Below are 18,504 nucleotides of genomic sequence, written 5' to 3'. Positions count from 1 at the left end.
GTTTATTTTCAGAATGATATTGAAGGGTCGGTGTGAGGGGCCAGATGTGGCTGGTTTAAACTTCAAACAAGGTACAAAATTTAGCTACTCTCTCTTTTACTTGTTTCAGTCATTTGACTGCGGCCATGCTGGAGCACCGCCTTTAGTCGAGCAAATCGACCCTGGGACTCATTCTTTGTAAGCCTAGTACTTATTCTATTGGTCTCTTTTGCCGAACCGCTAAGTTTACTCTTTTACTTGTTTCAGTCATTTGACTGCGGCCATGCTGGAGCACCGCCTTTAGTCGAGCAAATCGACCCTGGGACTCATTCTTTGTAAGCCTAGTACTTATTCTATTGGTCTCTTTTGCCGAACCGCTAAGTTTACTCTTTTACTTGTTTCAGTCATTTGACTGCGGCCATGCTGGAACACCGCCTTTAGTCGAGCAAATCGACCCCGGGACTTATTCTTTTGTAAGCCCAGTACTTATTCTGTCGGTCTCTTTTGCCGAACTGCTAGGTGATGGGGACGTAAACACACCAGCATCGGTTGTCAAGCAATGCTAGGAGGACAAACACAGACACACAAACACACACACACACATATATATATATATATATATATATCTACATATATACGACAGGCTTCTTTCAGTTTCCGTCTACCAAATTCACTCACAAGGCTTTGGTCGGCACGGGGATATAGCAGAAGACACTTGCCCAAGATGCCACGCAGTGGGACTGAACCCGGTACCATGTGGTTGGTTAGCAAGCTACTTACCACACAGCAACTCCTGTTATGATTCTGTATGAATACATATATGTTTAGTGAAGTTATAATGTCGAGAGAACGATTTACCACAGGTGTCACAATGATATGGCTTCTCACCTGTATGAACAGGTGTTTTGTTAATGCCTTCCCATGCAAGAAGGATTTGCCACAGACTTCAAAACATGGCTCTCACCTGTATGGGTGCGCTTGTGCTTAACCAATTTGCTTTTATAAGAGAATAATTTACCACAGGTATCACAGTGATATGTTTTTTCCCCAGTATAAATGTTTGTGAATAGTCATTCTGTAGAGAATGATTTACCACAGGTGTCACAATGATAGGGCTTCTCACCTGTATGAATACGTTTGTGATTAGTCATAGTGCTATTCGTACAGAATGATTTATCACAGATATCACAACAGTATGGCTTCTCACCTGTATGAATACATTTGTGAGTTTTCATGTTATCGGTGGCAGAAAATGGTTTACCACAGATGTCACAATGATATGAACAGGTGTTTTGTTAATGACCTCCCATGTGAGAAGGATTTACTACAGATTTCACGATATGGATCTCATTTGGTATGGGTGCGCTTGTGCTTAACGAAGTTACTGCTATGAGAGAATGATTTATCACAGATATCACAATGATATGGTTTTTTCCCCAGTATGAAGACGTTTGTGAACAGTTAAGCTATCACGTACAGAGAACGATTTACCACAGGTGTCACAATGATAGGGCTTCTCACCTGTATGAATGCGCTTGTGATTAGTTAAAATGCCATTTTCAGAGAATGATTTTCCACAGATATCACGGCAATATGGTTTCTCACCTGTATGAATACGTTTGTGACAGATTAAAGTTCTACTTTCAGAAAATGATTTACCACAGATATCACAATGAAATGGCTTCTCACCTGTATGTGTACGCTTGTGCTTAGACAAGTAGGAGCTTGCAGAGAACGATGTGCCGCAGATGTCACAGTGATATGGTTTCTCACCTGTTTGCACACGCCTCTGTTCAGTCAAATGAACAGATTCATAGAATGATTTACCACAGATATCACAGCAGTATGGCTTATGTCCCGAATGAGTGCATTTGTGTTTAGTGAAATAACTGCCATCAGAGAATGATTTACCACAGATTTCACAATGATATGGTGTCTCACCTGTATGAATAAATTCATGTTTAATAAAGTTACTTCTATGAGAGAATGATTTGCCACAGATATTACAGTCATATGGTTTTTCCCCTGTATGAATACGTTTGTGTTTAGTCACTTGACTGTTTGTAGAGAATGATTTACCACAGATGTTGCAATGATATGGCTTCTCACCTGTGTGAAGGTGTTTATGCAGATTTAAGCCACGATTTGTAGTGAATGACTTATCACAGGTATCACACTGATATGGTTTCTCTCCTGAATGCAGGCGTTTGTGAATTTTTAAACCCCCAATATAAGGGAATGATTTACCACAAATATCGCAATGATATGGTTCCTCTCCTGTGTGAATACGTTTGTGATCATTTAAGATACTACCCCGAGAGAACGATTTACCACAGGTGTCACAACGATATGGTTTCTCTCCTGTGTGAATGCGTTTGTGATAAATTAAATAATTTAAACGCGAAAATGTTTTACCACAGGTGTCACAGTGATACGGTTTCTCACCTGTATGAGTGTGTTTGTGAGTTTTTAAAGAATTGCCTAGAGAGAATGATTGACCACAAATATCACAGTGATGTGGCCTCTCTCCTGTATGAACACGTTTGTGTGTCTTTAAACCAGAGCTCTGAGCAAATGCTTGACCACAGATATCACAACGATATGGCTTCTCTCCTGTATGAATACGTTTGTGTCTTGTTAAGTCTCTATCTGCAGAGAATGATTTACCACAGATATCACACTGATATGGCTTCTCACCTGTGTGAAGGTGTTTATGCAGAGTTAAGCCATGATTTGTAGTGAACTAGCAGTATCGCCCGGCGTTGCTCGGGTTTGTTAGGGAAATAACTATAAAGCATTTTTAGAGTTATAGCCAAAAAATAGCAAAAAAATGGGAAAAAAATGATGGTAAATTTTTTTTTTAGTTAAAAAGGTCGAGTTGCGTCCCCTAGACAGTCTGTGGTTTGTGTTTCTGATTCTCGACCCCATGTCGAATTTATCGATTTTTTTCAGAACTGGGGGAACTTTTCAAAATTTTCGCTGCGTTAGTTTTGAATTATGACATTGGGCTATGTGTGTGTCAAGTTTCATCAGAATCGGTTGAAAGCCATGGTCAGGGTGAGGGTACAACCTAACAGAGACACAGACACACACACAGACAAACTGCCGTTTATATAGAGAGAGATGACTTATCACAAATATCGCAATGATATGGTTTCTCTCCTGAATGAATGTGTTTGTGTATAGTTAGGCCGTTGTTCTTCAAAAATGATTTTCCACAAATATCACAGGAAAATGGCCTGTCTCCTGCATGAATACATTTGTACTTAGTCAAGCTATCTCTTTCAGAGAATGCTTCATCACAGACATCACACTGGTACGATGATTCTCCTTCCTCTTCCTTTAAATCACAAACAACATCAGTCTTTTCAGACATGTTATTACATAATTCTCCTTCCATAGTTTCCCTCCTCTTTTCTACAATTTACAGGTTGAACCGTTCAACCCATGCTAGCACGGAAAACGGACGTTAAATGATGATGATGATACATACATACCCACAAACACCCAGCACCCACTGTAAAGTGGTTGTGGGTAGGAAGAGCTACCAGTAGTAAACTAAACCAATCAGATAGGAACTTGGTGCAGCAATCCAGCTTCCCAGCTCTTCTCAAACCCTCTGGCCCATGCCAGCATGGAAAATGGACATTAAAGGATGATGATGATGAAAACACAACAAAGACAAAATCAATGTCACTCAAAACTTTTATTCCTTATTCCCATTCCTTTATTCTCTCAAAACAAATTCCTCAAAAATCCAGCACAATCATCTCCAGAAACCAAAGTCATCTCTGTGTTGATATATTTAGATATATAAATGATATTGAAGTTGTGATTCATGAATTTCATGTTGACATCCAAGAAACTGAAGTTGATAATGTCAAGCTTGAAGAGGAATGAACCCTGTCTTTTAGCAGACAAAATATTCATAATTGTTGTCATGTTTTAATAAATTATAATACTGATACGGTTACACTTGTGGATGAATACTCACACGTGTACTTAAGAGGCCGTTTTTCAAAGAAGGACTCACCACAGATATTACAATGATATGGCTTCTCTCCTGTATGTGTAGCTTTGTCTTTAGTCAAGTCACCACTTTCAGAGTGGATTAGGATGAGGATGGTGATGATGAAAACACAGACAAACTCAATGTCTCTTAAAGCTTGTATTCATTTTTCCCTTTCCTGCATTCTCTCGTAAGAAATTCCTCAAAAATCCAGCACCATCATCTTCAGAAACCAAAGTCATCTCTGTGTTGATATATTTAGATATATAAATGATATTGAAGTTGTGATTCATGAATTTCATGTTGACATTGATGAAATTGAATTTGATAATGTCAAATTTTAAGAAGAAAAAATCCCGTCTTTTAGCAGACAAAATATTCATAATTGTTGTCATGTAATAATATTTGATACTGATATTGTTACACCTGTGTATGAATATTCACATGTGTACTTAAGAGGCCTTTTTGAGAGAATGATTTACCACAGACATCACAAGAATTTTTTTTTCCCCTGTATGAATGCACAGGTGGTTAATTAAGTCACACCTTTGAGAGAACGTTTTATCACAGACATCGATATGGCTTCTCTCCTGTATGAACAAGTTTGTGTAAAGATAATTCACTACTTTGAGAGAATGACTTATCACAAATATCACAGTGATATGGCTTCTCTCCTGTGTGAACGCGTATGTGTATAGTTAAGTTGATTCTACGAGAGAACATCTCACCACAGATTTCGCAATGATATGGCTTCTCTCCTGTGTGAATTCGCTGGTGAGTAGTTAAGACACTCCTCTGAGAGAAAGATCTACCACAGGTATCGCAGTGATATGGCTTCTCTCCTGTATGAACACGTTTGTGTGTACGTAAACCCGTACTTCCAGAGAATGATTTACCACAGATATCACAGGTATACGGTTTCTCTCCAGTATGACTACGTTTATGCATAGTTACGTTAGCTCTGTCAGAGAAACACTCACCACAGATGTTACACTGATACGGCTTTTCTCTAGTATGAACTCGCTTATGTGTAGTTAACTCTCTGTGTCCAGAGAAAGATTTACTACAGATATCACAGCAATATGGTTTCTCTCCTGTATGAATGCGTTTGTGTTTAGTCAAGCGACGGTTTTCAAAGAACGATTTATCACAGACGTCACAACGATATGGTTTCTCTCCTGTATGAACACGTTTATGATAAATTAAAACGCTATTATCAGAAAATGATTTATCACAGATATCACAATGATATGGTTTTTCCCCAGTATGAATACGTTTGTGACAAGTCAAGCCATTCATTTCAGAGAATGATTTACCACAGATATCACAGCGATATGGTTTCTCTCCTGTATGTGTACGTTTGTGTTTAGTCAAGTTACCATTTTCAGTGAATGATTTACCACAGATGTCACAATGATATGGCTTCTCTCCTGTATGAACACGTTTGTGACTAGTTAAAATGCTATTTTCAGAAAACGATTTACCACAGATATCACACTGATATGGTTTTTCACCTGTATGAATACGTTTGTGACTTGTCAAGTGACTATTTTGATAGAATGATTTACCACAGACATCACAAGAATATGATTTCTCTCTTGTATCAGGGTTTTTTTGTTTAGTCAAATTATTCATTATGAGAGAATAATTTGTCATAATATCACAAAGATAATGTTTTTCTCATTTATATGAATATGTTTGTGTTCCGTTGAGTCACTATTATCAGAGTGACACTTAAAAAGCACCCACTACACTCTCAGAGTGGTTGGCGTTAGGAAGGGCATCCAGCTGTAGAAACTCTGCCAGATCAAGATTGGAGCCTGGTGCAGCCATCTGGTTCGCCAGTCATCAGTTAAATCGCCCAACGCATGCTAGCATGGAAAGCGGACGGTAAACGATGATGATGATGTTATGTGTCTTTCATCTGTGATCTTACTTAGTCAGCAGATGTAAACTGTCAACTCGTTTGTAGAGTTATCCAAGCTTACTTTAATCTCAAAGTAATCATCTACATTTCAGGCAGCGAAGACAAGAAAATGTTGCAATGAATTCCATCATCTGGAAGGAATATTTTTCCATCGTTTGTCAAGCATTTTACTTGTATAAAGAGGTTGATGTATTGATGAATGCTCCTTATAAATATATCATCTTCCTTTGGTTGATGGGAGCTGATAAAATATCAGAGGCACATCTGAATGAAGTAATTTCTTTCATATCAACAGGATGTTATATTCTGAAATAGGAAAAAAATTCATTTCTATGAATATATTTGTGTTGCTATTTTCAGAGAATAATTTAATGCTATGCTTCTTTCACCTGTGATTTTGCTTAATATCTAAATCAAGAGGTTGACAATTGTCTACCCCTTTGTAAAGTTATCCCAAGCTTAATTAACCTGTAAAACAATCATCTCCTCTATATTCCAGACAGCAAAGACTTCAAATTGTTGCTGTTAATTCCATCGTCCATCGTCCAGAAGAAATATTTTGCTGTTGTTTTTCACAGATTTCCTTTATAAGATGAGTTTGATGTATTGATGAATGCTCCTTATAAATATATCATCTTCCTTTGGTTGATGGGAGCTGATAAAATATCAGAGGCACATCTGAATGAAGTAATTTCTTTCATATCAACAGGATGTGATATTCTGAAACAGAATAAAAAGAGTCAGAGGATAGTTAAAAGATACAGTGATTCAACATTGCAAATATTCTTTTCTACTCTAGGCACAAGGCCCATAATTTGTTGGGAGGGGCCAGGCAATTAGATCGACACCAGTACACAACGGGTACTTAATTTATCAATCCTGAAAGGATGAAAGGCAAAGTCGACCTTGGCGGAATTTGAAGTCAGAACATAAAGACAGACGAAATACCTATTTCTTTACTACCCACAAGGGGCTAAACACAGAGAGGGGACAAACAAGGACAGACAAAGGGATTAAGTCGATTACATCGACCCCAGTGCATAACTGATACTTAATTTATCGACCCCGAAAGGATGAAAGGCAAAGTCGACCTTGGCGGAATTTGAAGTCAGAACATAAAGACAGACGAAATACCTATTTCTTTACTACCCACAAGGGGCTAAACACAGAGAGGGGACAAACAAGGAAAGACAAAGGGATTAAGTCGATTACATCGACCCCAGTGCATAACTGATACTTAATTTATCGACCCCGAAAGGATGAAAGGCAAAGTCGTCCTCGGCGGAATTTGAAGTCAGAACATAAAGACAGACGAAATACCTATTTCTTTACTACCCACAAGGGGCTAAACACAGAGAGGGGACAAACAAGGACAGACAAAGGGATTAAGTCGATTACATCGACCTCAGTGCATAACTGATACTTAATTTATCGACCCCGAAAGGATGAAAGGCAAAGTCGTCCTCGGCGGAATTTGAAGTCAGAACATAAAGACAGACGAAATACCTATTTCTTTACTACCCACAAGGGGCTAAACACAGAGAGGGGACAAACAAGGACAGACAAAGGGATTAAGTCGATTATATCGACCCCAGTGCGTAACTGATACTTAAAAGAGGGAATACAAAGGAGTGACACAGAGAGAGAGAGAGAGAGAGAATGAGAGAGAGAGGAGAAATGGAAAGACAAGAAAAAGACGTCAACAAGAAACTATGGCACTACAACCAGCCAGGAACAGTCTTCGCTACATTTGCGGTACCTGCCAGAGGGAGTGTTTGTCCAGGATAGGACTACACAGCCACAGAGCAGGAAATGTATCAGGACATGAAATGTAAGAGCCGGACTGGACTATTTTATGCGCAACTCCATTGTCTCCCGAGACAAAAACGATGCCAACAATATATATATACACACACACTACTGTACATCACACATTTTATACACACCACAAAGTCCTCTACTCTACAAATATTATACACACTTCATGCAGTCCTCAACCTTGACTGTCCGTTCACACAGCATTCCCCGTTATACACCCACTGCTTGTTGTCCTCTATATACGCTAATATACACCACCAAATACTATCAACACACCATAATAAGCCTCTACGCGTCTCCCTCGTAGTTACCTATATACACCGGTCTATACACCCACACACATCTTCAATATACAGCATAAATATATATATACTTATATAAAATTTAATAAGGGTAGAAATTAATATTAATCAATTAAAACCAGTGGCCCAGCATATTAAAAAAATCCGAAGATTAAATATTTTTACATACAAAATTTAAAGGACTGACCACTAAAAGTGGACGGTCAACATGCTAGATATAGACGTCAAATCGCGATTTGACGTCTATATCTAGCATGTTGACCGTCCACTTTTAGTGGTCAGTCCTTTAAATTTTGTATATACTTATATATATACATAGTCAATAATTCTTGAGCAAAGCACTTCATTTCACGTTGTCCTGCAATCAACCCAACACCTGACAAGGAAATTTTGCTCAACTTACCGTATTCAGATATAAACAAGGAGTCGCTTACCAGTAATTAAGCACCTTAATTAACAATTTAATTGCTGAAACGGGATTGAAGCGGTGTAGAAGTTATTTCCCTTGGTATGTTTATATTTCATCAAGCCACCAATAGATGGCGCTACTGACTAGTGGTTTCGTTCCAGTCTTTTCCTTTTTACTATTCTCTCCACAGGAGGCGCAATGGCCCAGTGGTTAGAGCAGCGGACTCGCGGTCATAGGATCGCGGTTTCGATTCCCAGACCGGGCGTTGTGAGTGTTTATTGAGCGAAAACACCTAAAGCTCCACGAGGCTCCGGCAGGGGATGGTGGTGATCCCTGCTGTACTCTTTCACCACAACTTTCTCTCACTCTTACTTCCTGTTTCTGTTGTACCTGTATTTCAAAGGGCCAGCCTTGTCACTCTCTGTGTCACGCTGAATATCCCCGAGAACTACGTTAAGGGTACACGTGTCTGTGGAGTGCTCAGCCACTTACACGTTAATTTCACGAGCAGGCTGTTCCGTTCATTCGGATCAACCGGAACCCTCGTCGTCGTAACCGACGGAGTGCTTCCATCCATTCTGTCCCCAACTTTCCCAGATTCTTTTTACAAAGAGTACACACGTAGGATCTTTTCGGTTTGACCGGCAGTTTTTTAATATAATTTCCACGAAACTAAACACTTTTAAACTTCGTATACTGGTAGAATGTGTTTATAAAACATCTTTTTCTCTTGGCTTTAATTGAGAAAATTCTATAGTTTGTAAGATATTTGGGATCTTTTCGGTTTGACCGGCAGTTTTTTAATATAATTTCCACGAAACTAAACACTTAAACTTCGTATACTGGTAGAATGTGTTTATAAAACATCTTTTTCTCTTGGCTTTAATTGAGAAAATTCTATAGTTTGTAAGATATTTGGGATCTTTTCGGTTTGACCGGCAGTTTTTTAATATAATTTCCACGAAACTAAACACTTTTAAACTTCGTATACTGGTAGAATGTGTTTATAAAACATCTTTTTCTCTTGGCTTTAATTGAGAAAATTCTATAGTTTGTAAGATATTTGGGATCTTTTCGGTTTGACCGGCAGTTTTTTAATATAATTTCCACGAAACTAAACACTTTTAAACTTCGTATACTGGTAGAATGTGTTTATAAAACATCTTTTTCTCTTGGCTTTATTGAGAAAATTCTATAGTTTGTAAGATATTTGGGATCTTTTCGGTTTGACCGGCAGTTTTTTAATATAATTTCCACGAAACTAAACACTTAAACTTCGTATACTGGTAGAATGTGTTTATAAAACATCTTTTTCTCTTGGCTTTAATTGAGAAAATTCTATAGTTTGTAAGATATTTGGGATCTTTTCGGTTTGACCGGCAGTTTTTTAATATAATTTCCACGAAACTAAACACTTTTAAACTTCGTATACTGGTAGAATGTGTTTATAAAACATCTTTTTCTCTTGGCTTTAATTGAGAAAATTCTATAGTTTGTAAGATATTTGGGATCTTTTCGGTTTGACCGGCAGTTTTTTAATATAATTTCCACGAAACTAAACACTTAAACTTCGTATGCTGGTAGAATGTGTTTATAAAACATCTTTTTCTCTTGGCTTTAATTGAGAAAATTCTATAGTTTGTAAGATATTTGGGATCTTTTCGGTTTGACCGGCAGTTTTTTAATATAATTTCCACGAAACTAAACACTTTTAAACTTCGTATACTGGTAGAATGTGTTTATAAAACATCTTTTTCTCTTGGCTTTATTGAGAAAATTCTATAGTTTGTAAGATATTTGGGATCTTTTCGGTTTGACCGGCAGTTTTTTAATATAATTTCCACGAAACTAAACACTTAAACTTCGTATACTGGTAGAATGTGTTTATAAAACATCTTTTTCTCTTGGCTTTAATTGAGAAAATTCTATAGTTTGTAAGATATTTGGGATCTTTTCGGTTTGACCGGCAGTTTTTTAATATAATTTCCACGAAACTAAACACTTTTAAACTTCATATACTGGTAGAATGTGTTTATAAAACATCTTTTTCTCTTGGCTTTATTGAGAAAATTCTATAGTTTGTAAGATATTTGGGATCTTTTCGGTTTGACCGGCAGTTTTTTAAATAATTTCCACGAAACTAAACACTTAAACTTCGTATACTGGTAGAATGTGTTTATAAAACATCTTTTTCTCTTGGCTTTAATTGAGAAAATTCTATAGTTTGTAAGATATTTGGGATCTTTTCGGTTTGACCGGCAGTTTTTTAATATAATTTCCACGAAACTAAACACTTTTAAACTTCGTATACTGGTAGAATGTGTTTATAAAACATCTTTTTCTCTTGGCTTTATTGAGAAAATTCTATAGTTTGTAAGATATTTGGGAACTTTTCTGTTTGAACGGCAGTTTTTTAAAATAATTTCCACGTAACTAAACACTTTTAAACTTCGTATACTGGTAGAATGTGTTTATAAAACATCTTTTTCTCTTGGCTTTAATTGAGAAAATTCTATAGTTTGTAAGATATTTGTTGTTTTTTTTTCTTTCAACTTCTACAATTTTAACCAATCAATGACGCCTATTGAGGTGAAAACATTATTTGCCGTATGAATATGTGGCTCGTTTAAGAAACACATTGGGTTTATTTACATTTCTGAAGAAACAAAGATATCCTTCCCCCCAACCCTAACCCTAACACAGATTGAAATGCAATAGATCGATACTAGGGTCATAATAATGGGTGACAATTTCATATGACACTGCTAGAAAAAACTACCGGTCAAACTGAAAAGATCCTAAAATTCTAGCGACTGTGATAGCAAACAGATGTATCTGACTTACTTATATGCTTATATGTATATAAATATATATATGTACAGACATTTGACTGTGGCCATGCTGGAGCACTGCCTTTAGTCGAGCAAATCGACCCCAGGACTTATTCTTTGTAAGCCTAGTACTTATTCTATTGGTCTCTTTTACCAAACTGCTAAGATACAGGGACGTAAACTCACCAGCATCGGTTGTCAAGCAATGTTGGGGGGACAAACATAGACTCACAAACATATACACACACATACATATATACATACATACATATATATGATGGGCTTCTTTCAGTTTCCGTCAAACAAATACTATAGCCTTGGCCCAAGATTATAGTAGAAGACACTTGCCCAAAGTGCCATACAGTGGGACTGAACCTGGAACCATGTGGTTGGTAAACAAGCTACTTACCACACAGCCACTCCTATAAATATACATAGATGTATGTATATCTATCTATCTATCTATCTATCTGTGTGTGTGTCTGTGTCCCAGTGCGTAACTGGTACTTATTTAATCGACCCCGAAAGGATGAAAGGCAAAGTCGACCTCGGCGGAATTTGAACCCAGAACGTAACGGCAGACGAAATACCTATTTCTTTACAACCCACAAGGGGCTAAACATAGAGTGGACAAACAAAGGGATTAAGTCGATTACATCGACCCCAGGTATCTAATTTATCGACCCCAAAAGGATGAAAGGCAAAGTCGACCTCGGCGGAATTTGAACCCAGAACGTAACGGCAGACGAAATACCTATTTCTTTACTACCCACAAGAGGCTAAACATAGAGTGGACAAACAAGGACAGACAAAGGGATTAAGTCGATTACATCGACCCCAGGTATTTAATTTATCGACCCCGAAAGGATGAAAGGCAAAGTCGACCTTGGCGGAATTTGAACCCAGAACGTAACGGCAGACGAACTACCTATTTCTTTATTGCCCACAAGGAGCTAAACACACAAAGGACAAACAAGGACAGTCAAAGGGTTTAAGTCGATTACATCGACCCCAGTGCGTAATTGGTACTTATTTAATCGACCCCGAAAGGATGAAAGGCAAAGTCGACCTCGGCGGAATTTGAACCCAGAACGTAACGGCAGACGAAATACCTATTTCTTTACAACCCACAAGGGGCTAAACATAGAGTGGACAAACAAGGACAGACAAAGGGATTAAGTCGATTACATCGACCCCAGGTATTTAATTTATCGACCCCAAAAGGATGAAAGGCAAAGTCGACCTCGGCGGAATTTGAACTCAGAACGTAACGGCAGACGAAATACGGCTAAGCATTTCTGCCAGTGCATCGCTGCCTTTCTTGTGCAATATAAATACCTCTATGTCCTCGTGTGTCAGCCAATTCTTTACGTCTGCAAGTCGAGGTCATTCTGGGGCAATGTTAGGAATTCATTCAAATCTATGCTACCATTCTACATGTTTTTGGTGTCAACAATTTCAGCCCTGTTTATCACAAAATTACCAAACAACATGTTTATAAAGAAGAGTTGTTTGCTTCAAACACCTCGTGTGCCGATTCTGCCCATAAGAAAGAAACAAATAATACAACATGGCTGTAGGTCATAACACCCTGGCAACGCCGGGATGCATTACTAGTGTCATCACAAAATCTAGAACCTGGTACAGCACCCAAGCCTGGCAACTAATGTCCCATTGTCCTACCCATTCCAGTATGGAACATGTCGCTGAAGGATAACGATGATGAAAGCACAACAAAGCCAAAATCAAACTCACTTTAAACTTTTATTCCTTATTCCCATTCCTTTATTCTCTCATAACAAATTCCTCAAAAATCCAGCACAATCATCTTCAGAAACCAAAGTCATCTCTGTGTTGATATATTTAGATATATAAATGATATTGAAGTTGAGATTCATGAATTTCATGTTGACATCCAGGAAACTGAAGTTGATAATGTCAAGCTTGAAGAGGAATAAACCCTGTCTTTTAGCAGACAAAATATTCATAATTCTTGTCATGGTGTAATGAATTTTAATACTGATATGGTTACATCTGTGTATGAATACTCAGATGTGTACTTAAGTGGCGTATTTGAGAGAATGACTCACCACAGATATCAAAATGATATGGTTTTTCTCCTATATGAATACGTTTGTGTTGTGTTAACGAACTACTAACAGACAATGATTTACCACAAATATCACAATGATATGGCTTCTCTCCTGTATGACTACGTTTGTGATTAGGCAAGTCACAACTGTAAGAGAATGATTTACCACAAATATCACAATGATATGGTTTTTCACCTGTATGACTACGTTTGTGTTTAGGCAAGTCACTACTTTGGGAGAATGATTTGCCACAGATATCACAATGATATGGTTTTTTCCCCAGTATGAATACGTTTATGGACAGTAAAATCAATTTTTTGAGAAAATGATTTACCACAGATATCACAATGATATTGCTTCTCTCCTGTATGAATATGTTTGTGACTGATTAAATTGCTATTAAAAGAGAATGATTTACCACAGATATCACAGTGATATGGCTTCTCACCTGTATGTATATGTTTGTGTATTGTTAACTCACTATTTCGAGAGAATGATTTACCACAGACATCACATGGATGCGGTTTTTCCCCAGTATGAACACGTCTGTGCCTAGTCAAATGACAATTTACAGAGGATAATTTACCACAGATATTACAATAAAATGGCTTCTCTCCTGTATGAGAAGGCTTCACTCCTTTGATAGAATGATTTACCACAGATATTACAAGAATATGATTTCTCTCTTGTATCAGGGTTTTTTGGTTAAGCTAAATTATTCATTATGAGAGGATAATTTGTCATACGTATCACTATGTTAATGTTTTTCTCATTTATATAAATATGTTTATGTTCCGTTGAAACACTATTATAAGAGTGGAACTTAAAAAGTGAAGGAAGGACAATGATTGGACAGGAGAGAAAATGACGTCAGAAACGGATCGGAAGTGCAACGGCCTGACGTCACATCAGGAAGATATAAGTCAAAGATGCCTTCTTTCTTTCGGTGTCTGCGACGGGGTCCAGTTCGTGCGCTGGAAACGGTCGTAGATTAGAATATGTGAGTGTATATATTCTATATTACCTTCAAGGTAAAATCGTTGACAGAATGGGACAAAGAAGACACCGGAACGAAGCGAACCAGTCATAGAAAATTGAAGAACTATAACCATATAAAGGGATATAACTTTCCTTAATTAATTAATTAAGGTGCTTAATTAACGATCACTGACTCGTTGTTTGTATCTGAAAACGGTAAGTTGACAAAGATTTATTTTAAGGCTGTAATGATGATGATAATACCAATAATGATAAGGTAGTACTAGCGAACAGTGGTCCCGGTGCGCGCACTAGCGAATCCGCGCTTGCTAGTCGTAAGTAGTCGATCCTACAAATTTAAAAACTAAGTAAATACGTTATTTTTGTAAACAAACTAAGGTTAGGGTTAAAAAGTCGTAGGATCGACTACATACGACTAGCTTGCACGGATGCACGAGTGCGCGCACCGGGGCCACTGTTCGCTAGTAGTACCGCGCACCTCTCCAAGATAATGACGCTTACTTGTGAGAAAAAGTTAGGAAATGGGAAATATATCCAGAATACATAAAGTATGGAGGAAATTAGAAAGATTAATCTATTTTTTAAATATTTTATACTAAAAAATAAAATACGGAGAGCGGGCACTCGCGAATATAAACAAACATATAAGGGTACTATTTAAGAAGAGAGGTCGCGGTGGGCATGCTAGCTAGTCGTGACTAGTCGATCCTTACTTTGTATTTTTGTATTATTTACTTTGTTTTAAAAAAATGATCGTAACTTCGGTATAGGTACCGGAAGTACCAGATACATTTCAAGAAAGTGTCTTTTTTTTTTATATATATGGGGGGTTATGGTTAAGGTTTGTGTTAGGGGTGGGAGAAAAGGGTTTCTGTTATCTTCAGAAATGTAATCAAAGCCACTTACGGTACCTATACCGAAGGATCGCCAAAAGATTATTTACTTTGTGTAAAGAAATTATTTATTTTGTGTTTTATTCACTTTGCTAGGTAGTCGTTGTAGGATCGACTAATCACAACTAACTAGCGCGAGTGCGCGCACCGGGACCACACTTTTTAAATAGTACCAGAGAAAATTAGAACGATTAATCTATTTTTTTAAACTATTTTATACTAAAAAATAAAATACGCAGAACGGGCACTCGCAAATATAAACAAAAATGTATGTACGTATACGTATGTATTTACGCATATATATGTATTATTATATATACATATATGTGTGTGTGTTTATACAAATATATTTGTAGTGAATCTTGAAGTAGATTGGTTCCATCCTTTTCAAAATTTTATTTAAACCTTCACCAAAATTTTTGCCATGGCAGAACAATAGAGAAATCTCTATACAGAATGTTGTAAAAGTTTCAATGCCTCAATGGATTCTGACCCCTGCAAACATAGACATTAAATGGATGACAGTGTTGATGTTGTAAGATTTGCAATGTTGAATTACTATGTCGTTTAATGATTCTCTTTATCTCACTGCTTCTTTTTTTTTTCTATTTCAGAATATAACATCCTGTTGATATGAAAGAAATTGCTTCATTCAGATGTGCCTCTGATATTTTATCAGCTCCCATCAACCAAAGGAAGATGATATATTTATAAGGAGCATTCATCAATACATCAAACTCATCTTATAAAGGAAATCTGTGAAAAACAACAGCAAAATATTTCTTCTGGACGATGGAATTAACAGCAACAATTTGAAGTCTTTGCTGTCTGGAATATAGAGGAGATGATTGTTTTACAGGTTAATTAAGCTTGGATAACTTTACAAAGGGGTGACAATTGTCACCTCTTGTTTTTTGCCATCTGGAATGTAGAGATGATGATGAACCTACAGGTTAAGTTTGAGTAACTTTACGAAAGAGTTAACCAATTTATATCTTCTGTTTTAGATATTAAGCAAGATCACCAATGAAAGTAACATAACATTTAATTATTCTCTGATGCATTTGAACACAATCATTCATAGAAATGAAACAGATACTATCATTGTGATATGTATAACGAAATTATTCTCTCATAATGAATAATTCAACTAAAGCAAAAATCTCTGATAAAAGAGAGAAGCCATATCACTGTGATATCTGTGGTAAGTCATTCTCTCAAAGTTGTAATCTAAGAAGGCACAGACGTATTCATACTGGAGAAAAACCATATCAGTGTGATATCTGTAGTAAATCATTTTCTGACAATAGCACTTTAACTTGTCACAAATTTATTCATACTGGGGAAAAGCCGCATCAGTGTGATATCTGTGGTAAATCATTTTCTGAAAATAGCACTTTAACTCATCACAAATTTATTCATACTGGGGTAAAGCCGCATCAGTGTGATATCTGTGGTAAATCATTTTCTCGAAGTGCTGACTTACCTAAACACAAACGTACTCATACAGGAGAGAAACCATATCAGTGTGATATCTGTGGTAAATCATTTTCTCGAAGTGCTGACTTACCTAAACACAAACGTACTCATACAGGAGAAAAGCCCCATCATTGTAATATCTGTGGTAAATCATTTTCTCAATCTTCTTCTTTAACTGATCACAAACGTATTCATACAGGAGAGAAGCCATACCATTGTGATATCTGTGGTAAATCATTCTCACAAAGTAGTATCTTGACTAGTCATATACGTATTCATACTGGGGAAAAACCATATCAGTGTTATATCTGTGGTAAATCATTCTCTACCAGTAGTGAATTAAATAAACACAAACGTACACATACAGGAGAAAAGCCCCATCATTGTGATATTTGTGGTAAATCATTCTCTGAAATTGGCAATTTAATCAGTCACAGACGTATTCATACAGGAGAGAAACCATATCAGTGTGATATCTGTGGTAAATCATTTTCTCACAGTAGTGACTTAAATAAACACAAACGTACACATACAGGAGAGAAGCCCCATCATTGTAATATCTGTGGTAAATCATTTTCTAGAAGTAACATTTTAACTGATCACAAACGTATTCATACAGGAGAGAAGCCATACCATTGTGATATCTGTGGTAAATCATATTCTTGGAGTAACGTTTTAAGTAGTCACAAACGTATTCATACAGGAGAGAAGCCATACCATTGTGATATCTGTGGTAAATCATTTTCAGGAAATAGTACTTTGACTAGTCATATACGTATTCATACTGGGGAAAAACCATATCATTGTGATACCTGTGGTAAATCATTCACTGAAAATAGCCATTTAACCAGACACCTACGTACTCATACAGGAGAGAAACCATATCATTGTGATATCTGTGGTAAATCATTCTCTTACAGTAGTGACTTGCCTAAACATAAACGTATTCATACAGGTGAAAAACAATATCATTGTGATATTTGTGGTGAGTCATTCTCTCAAAAACGCCACTTAAGTTCACATCTGAGTATTCATCCACAGGTGTAATCATATCAATATCAAAATTTGTTACAACCCGGCAGGAAAAGTGAGTCCATAACCCATGGCCTCTGCCTGTAGTGTAGCCAGTCCACTTATGCATACCTTTCCTTCTTGGGACACAAAACTCTACTTGTGAAGACCTTGTTGAGGCAAGTGAGAATCAGGATCAAAATCGAAATCTATCAACATCAATGGAAATTGTAGCTGTGATACCAGTGCTGGTGGGACGTAAAAAGCACCGACTGATCGTGGCCGATGCCAGCCTCCCCTGGCACCTGTGCCAGTGGCATGTAGAAAGCACCATCCGAACGTGGCCGTTGCAAGCTCCGCCTCAACTGGCTTCCGTGCTGGTGGCTCTTAAAAAGCACCGACTGACTGTGGCCGCTGCCAGACTCCGTAGGACCCTGTGCCGGTGGGACGTAAAAGCATCCACTACACTCACAGAGTGGTTGGCATTTAGGAAGGGCATCCAGCTGTAGAAACACTTCCAGATCAGACTGCAACCTGGTGCAGCCTCCTGGTATCCCAGACCCCAGTCAACCGTCCAACCCATGCTAGCAGGGAAAACAGATGTTAATCAAAGATGATGAGGAGGATTCTCTACTGTTTCCTGTGACAGACAGCTGTTCTTTTGTGTACTGGACATTTCCAATGTTTTGTTATTAAACATTTTGTAAAAATAAAATTTTTTGTGCATGCTTATTCTCTCTTTCTCTTTCTCTTT

General features: G+C 37.4%; 1 protein-coding gene, 1 long non-coding RNA gene and 1 pseudogene across 3 annotated transcripts; 1 reads left to right on the top strand and 2 right to left on the bottom strand.

Moving 5' to 3' along the window:
* LOC115225186 overlaps positions 1 to 18,504 on the top strand; it is a 195,309-nt pseudogene that overhangs the window by 129,641 nt on the left and 47,164 nt on the right.
* LOC118768228 lies at positions 3,862 to 13,691 on the bottom strand. The gene is made up of 3 exons (XR_005004055.1): positions 13,516 to 13,691; positions 8,801 to 8,803; positions 3,862 to 4,077 (listed from the first exon to the last, which is right to left on the bottom strand). It is a non-coding gene; the product is annotated as an uncharacterized LOC118768228 (long non-coding RNA).
* On the bottom strand, positions 4,076 to 6,283 carry LOC115225190 (zinc finger protein 723-like). 2 transcript variants are annotated; one of them, XM_036514290.1, is made up of 3 exons: positions 6,266 to 6,283; positions 5,531 to 5,704; positions 4,076 to 5,182 (listed from the first exon to the last, which is right to left on the bottom strand). In XM_036514290.1, the coding sequence occupies exons 2-3, from the start codon at positions 5,642 to 5,644 to the stop codon at positions 4,553 to 4,555; spliced, it is 744 nt and encodes a 247-aa protein (XP_036370183.1). In that variant the 5' UTR covers positions 5,645 to 5,704; positions 6,266 to 6,283; the 3' UTR covers positions 4,076 to 4,552. The 2 variants fall into 2 exon arrangements, with proteins under 2 accessions (XP_036370183.1, XP_029651991.2); XM_029796131.2 differs by lacking the exon at positions 6,266 to 6,283 and having other exon boundaries at positions 5,531 to 5,746.

The sequence above is a fragment of the Octopus sinensis genome, linkage group LG27 (assembly GCF_006345805.1).
Source record: "Octopus sinensis linkage group LG27, ASM634580v1, whole genome shotgun sequence".
In the NCBI taxonomy this organism is placed as follows: Eukaryota; Metazoa; Mollusca; class Cephalopoda; order Octopoda; family Octopodidae; genus Octopus; species Octopus sinensis.
The sequence above is the reverse complement of the archived record's forward strand: the minus strand, read 5'-3'. Positions and strand labels throughout refer to the sequence as shown.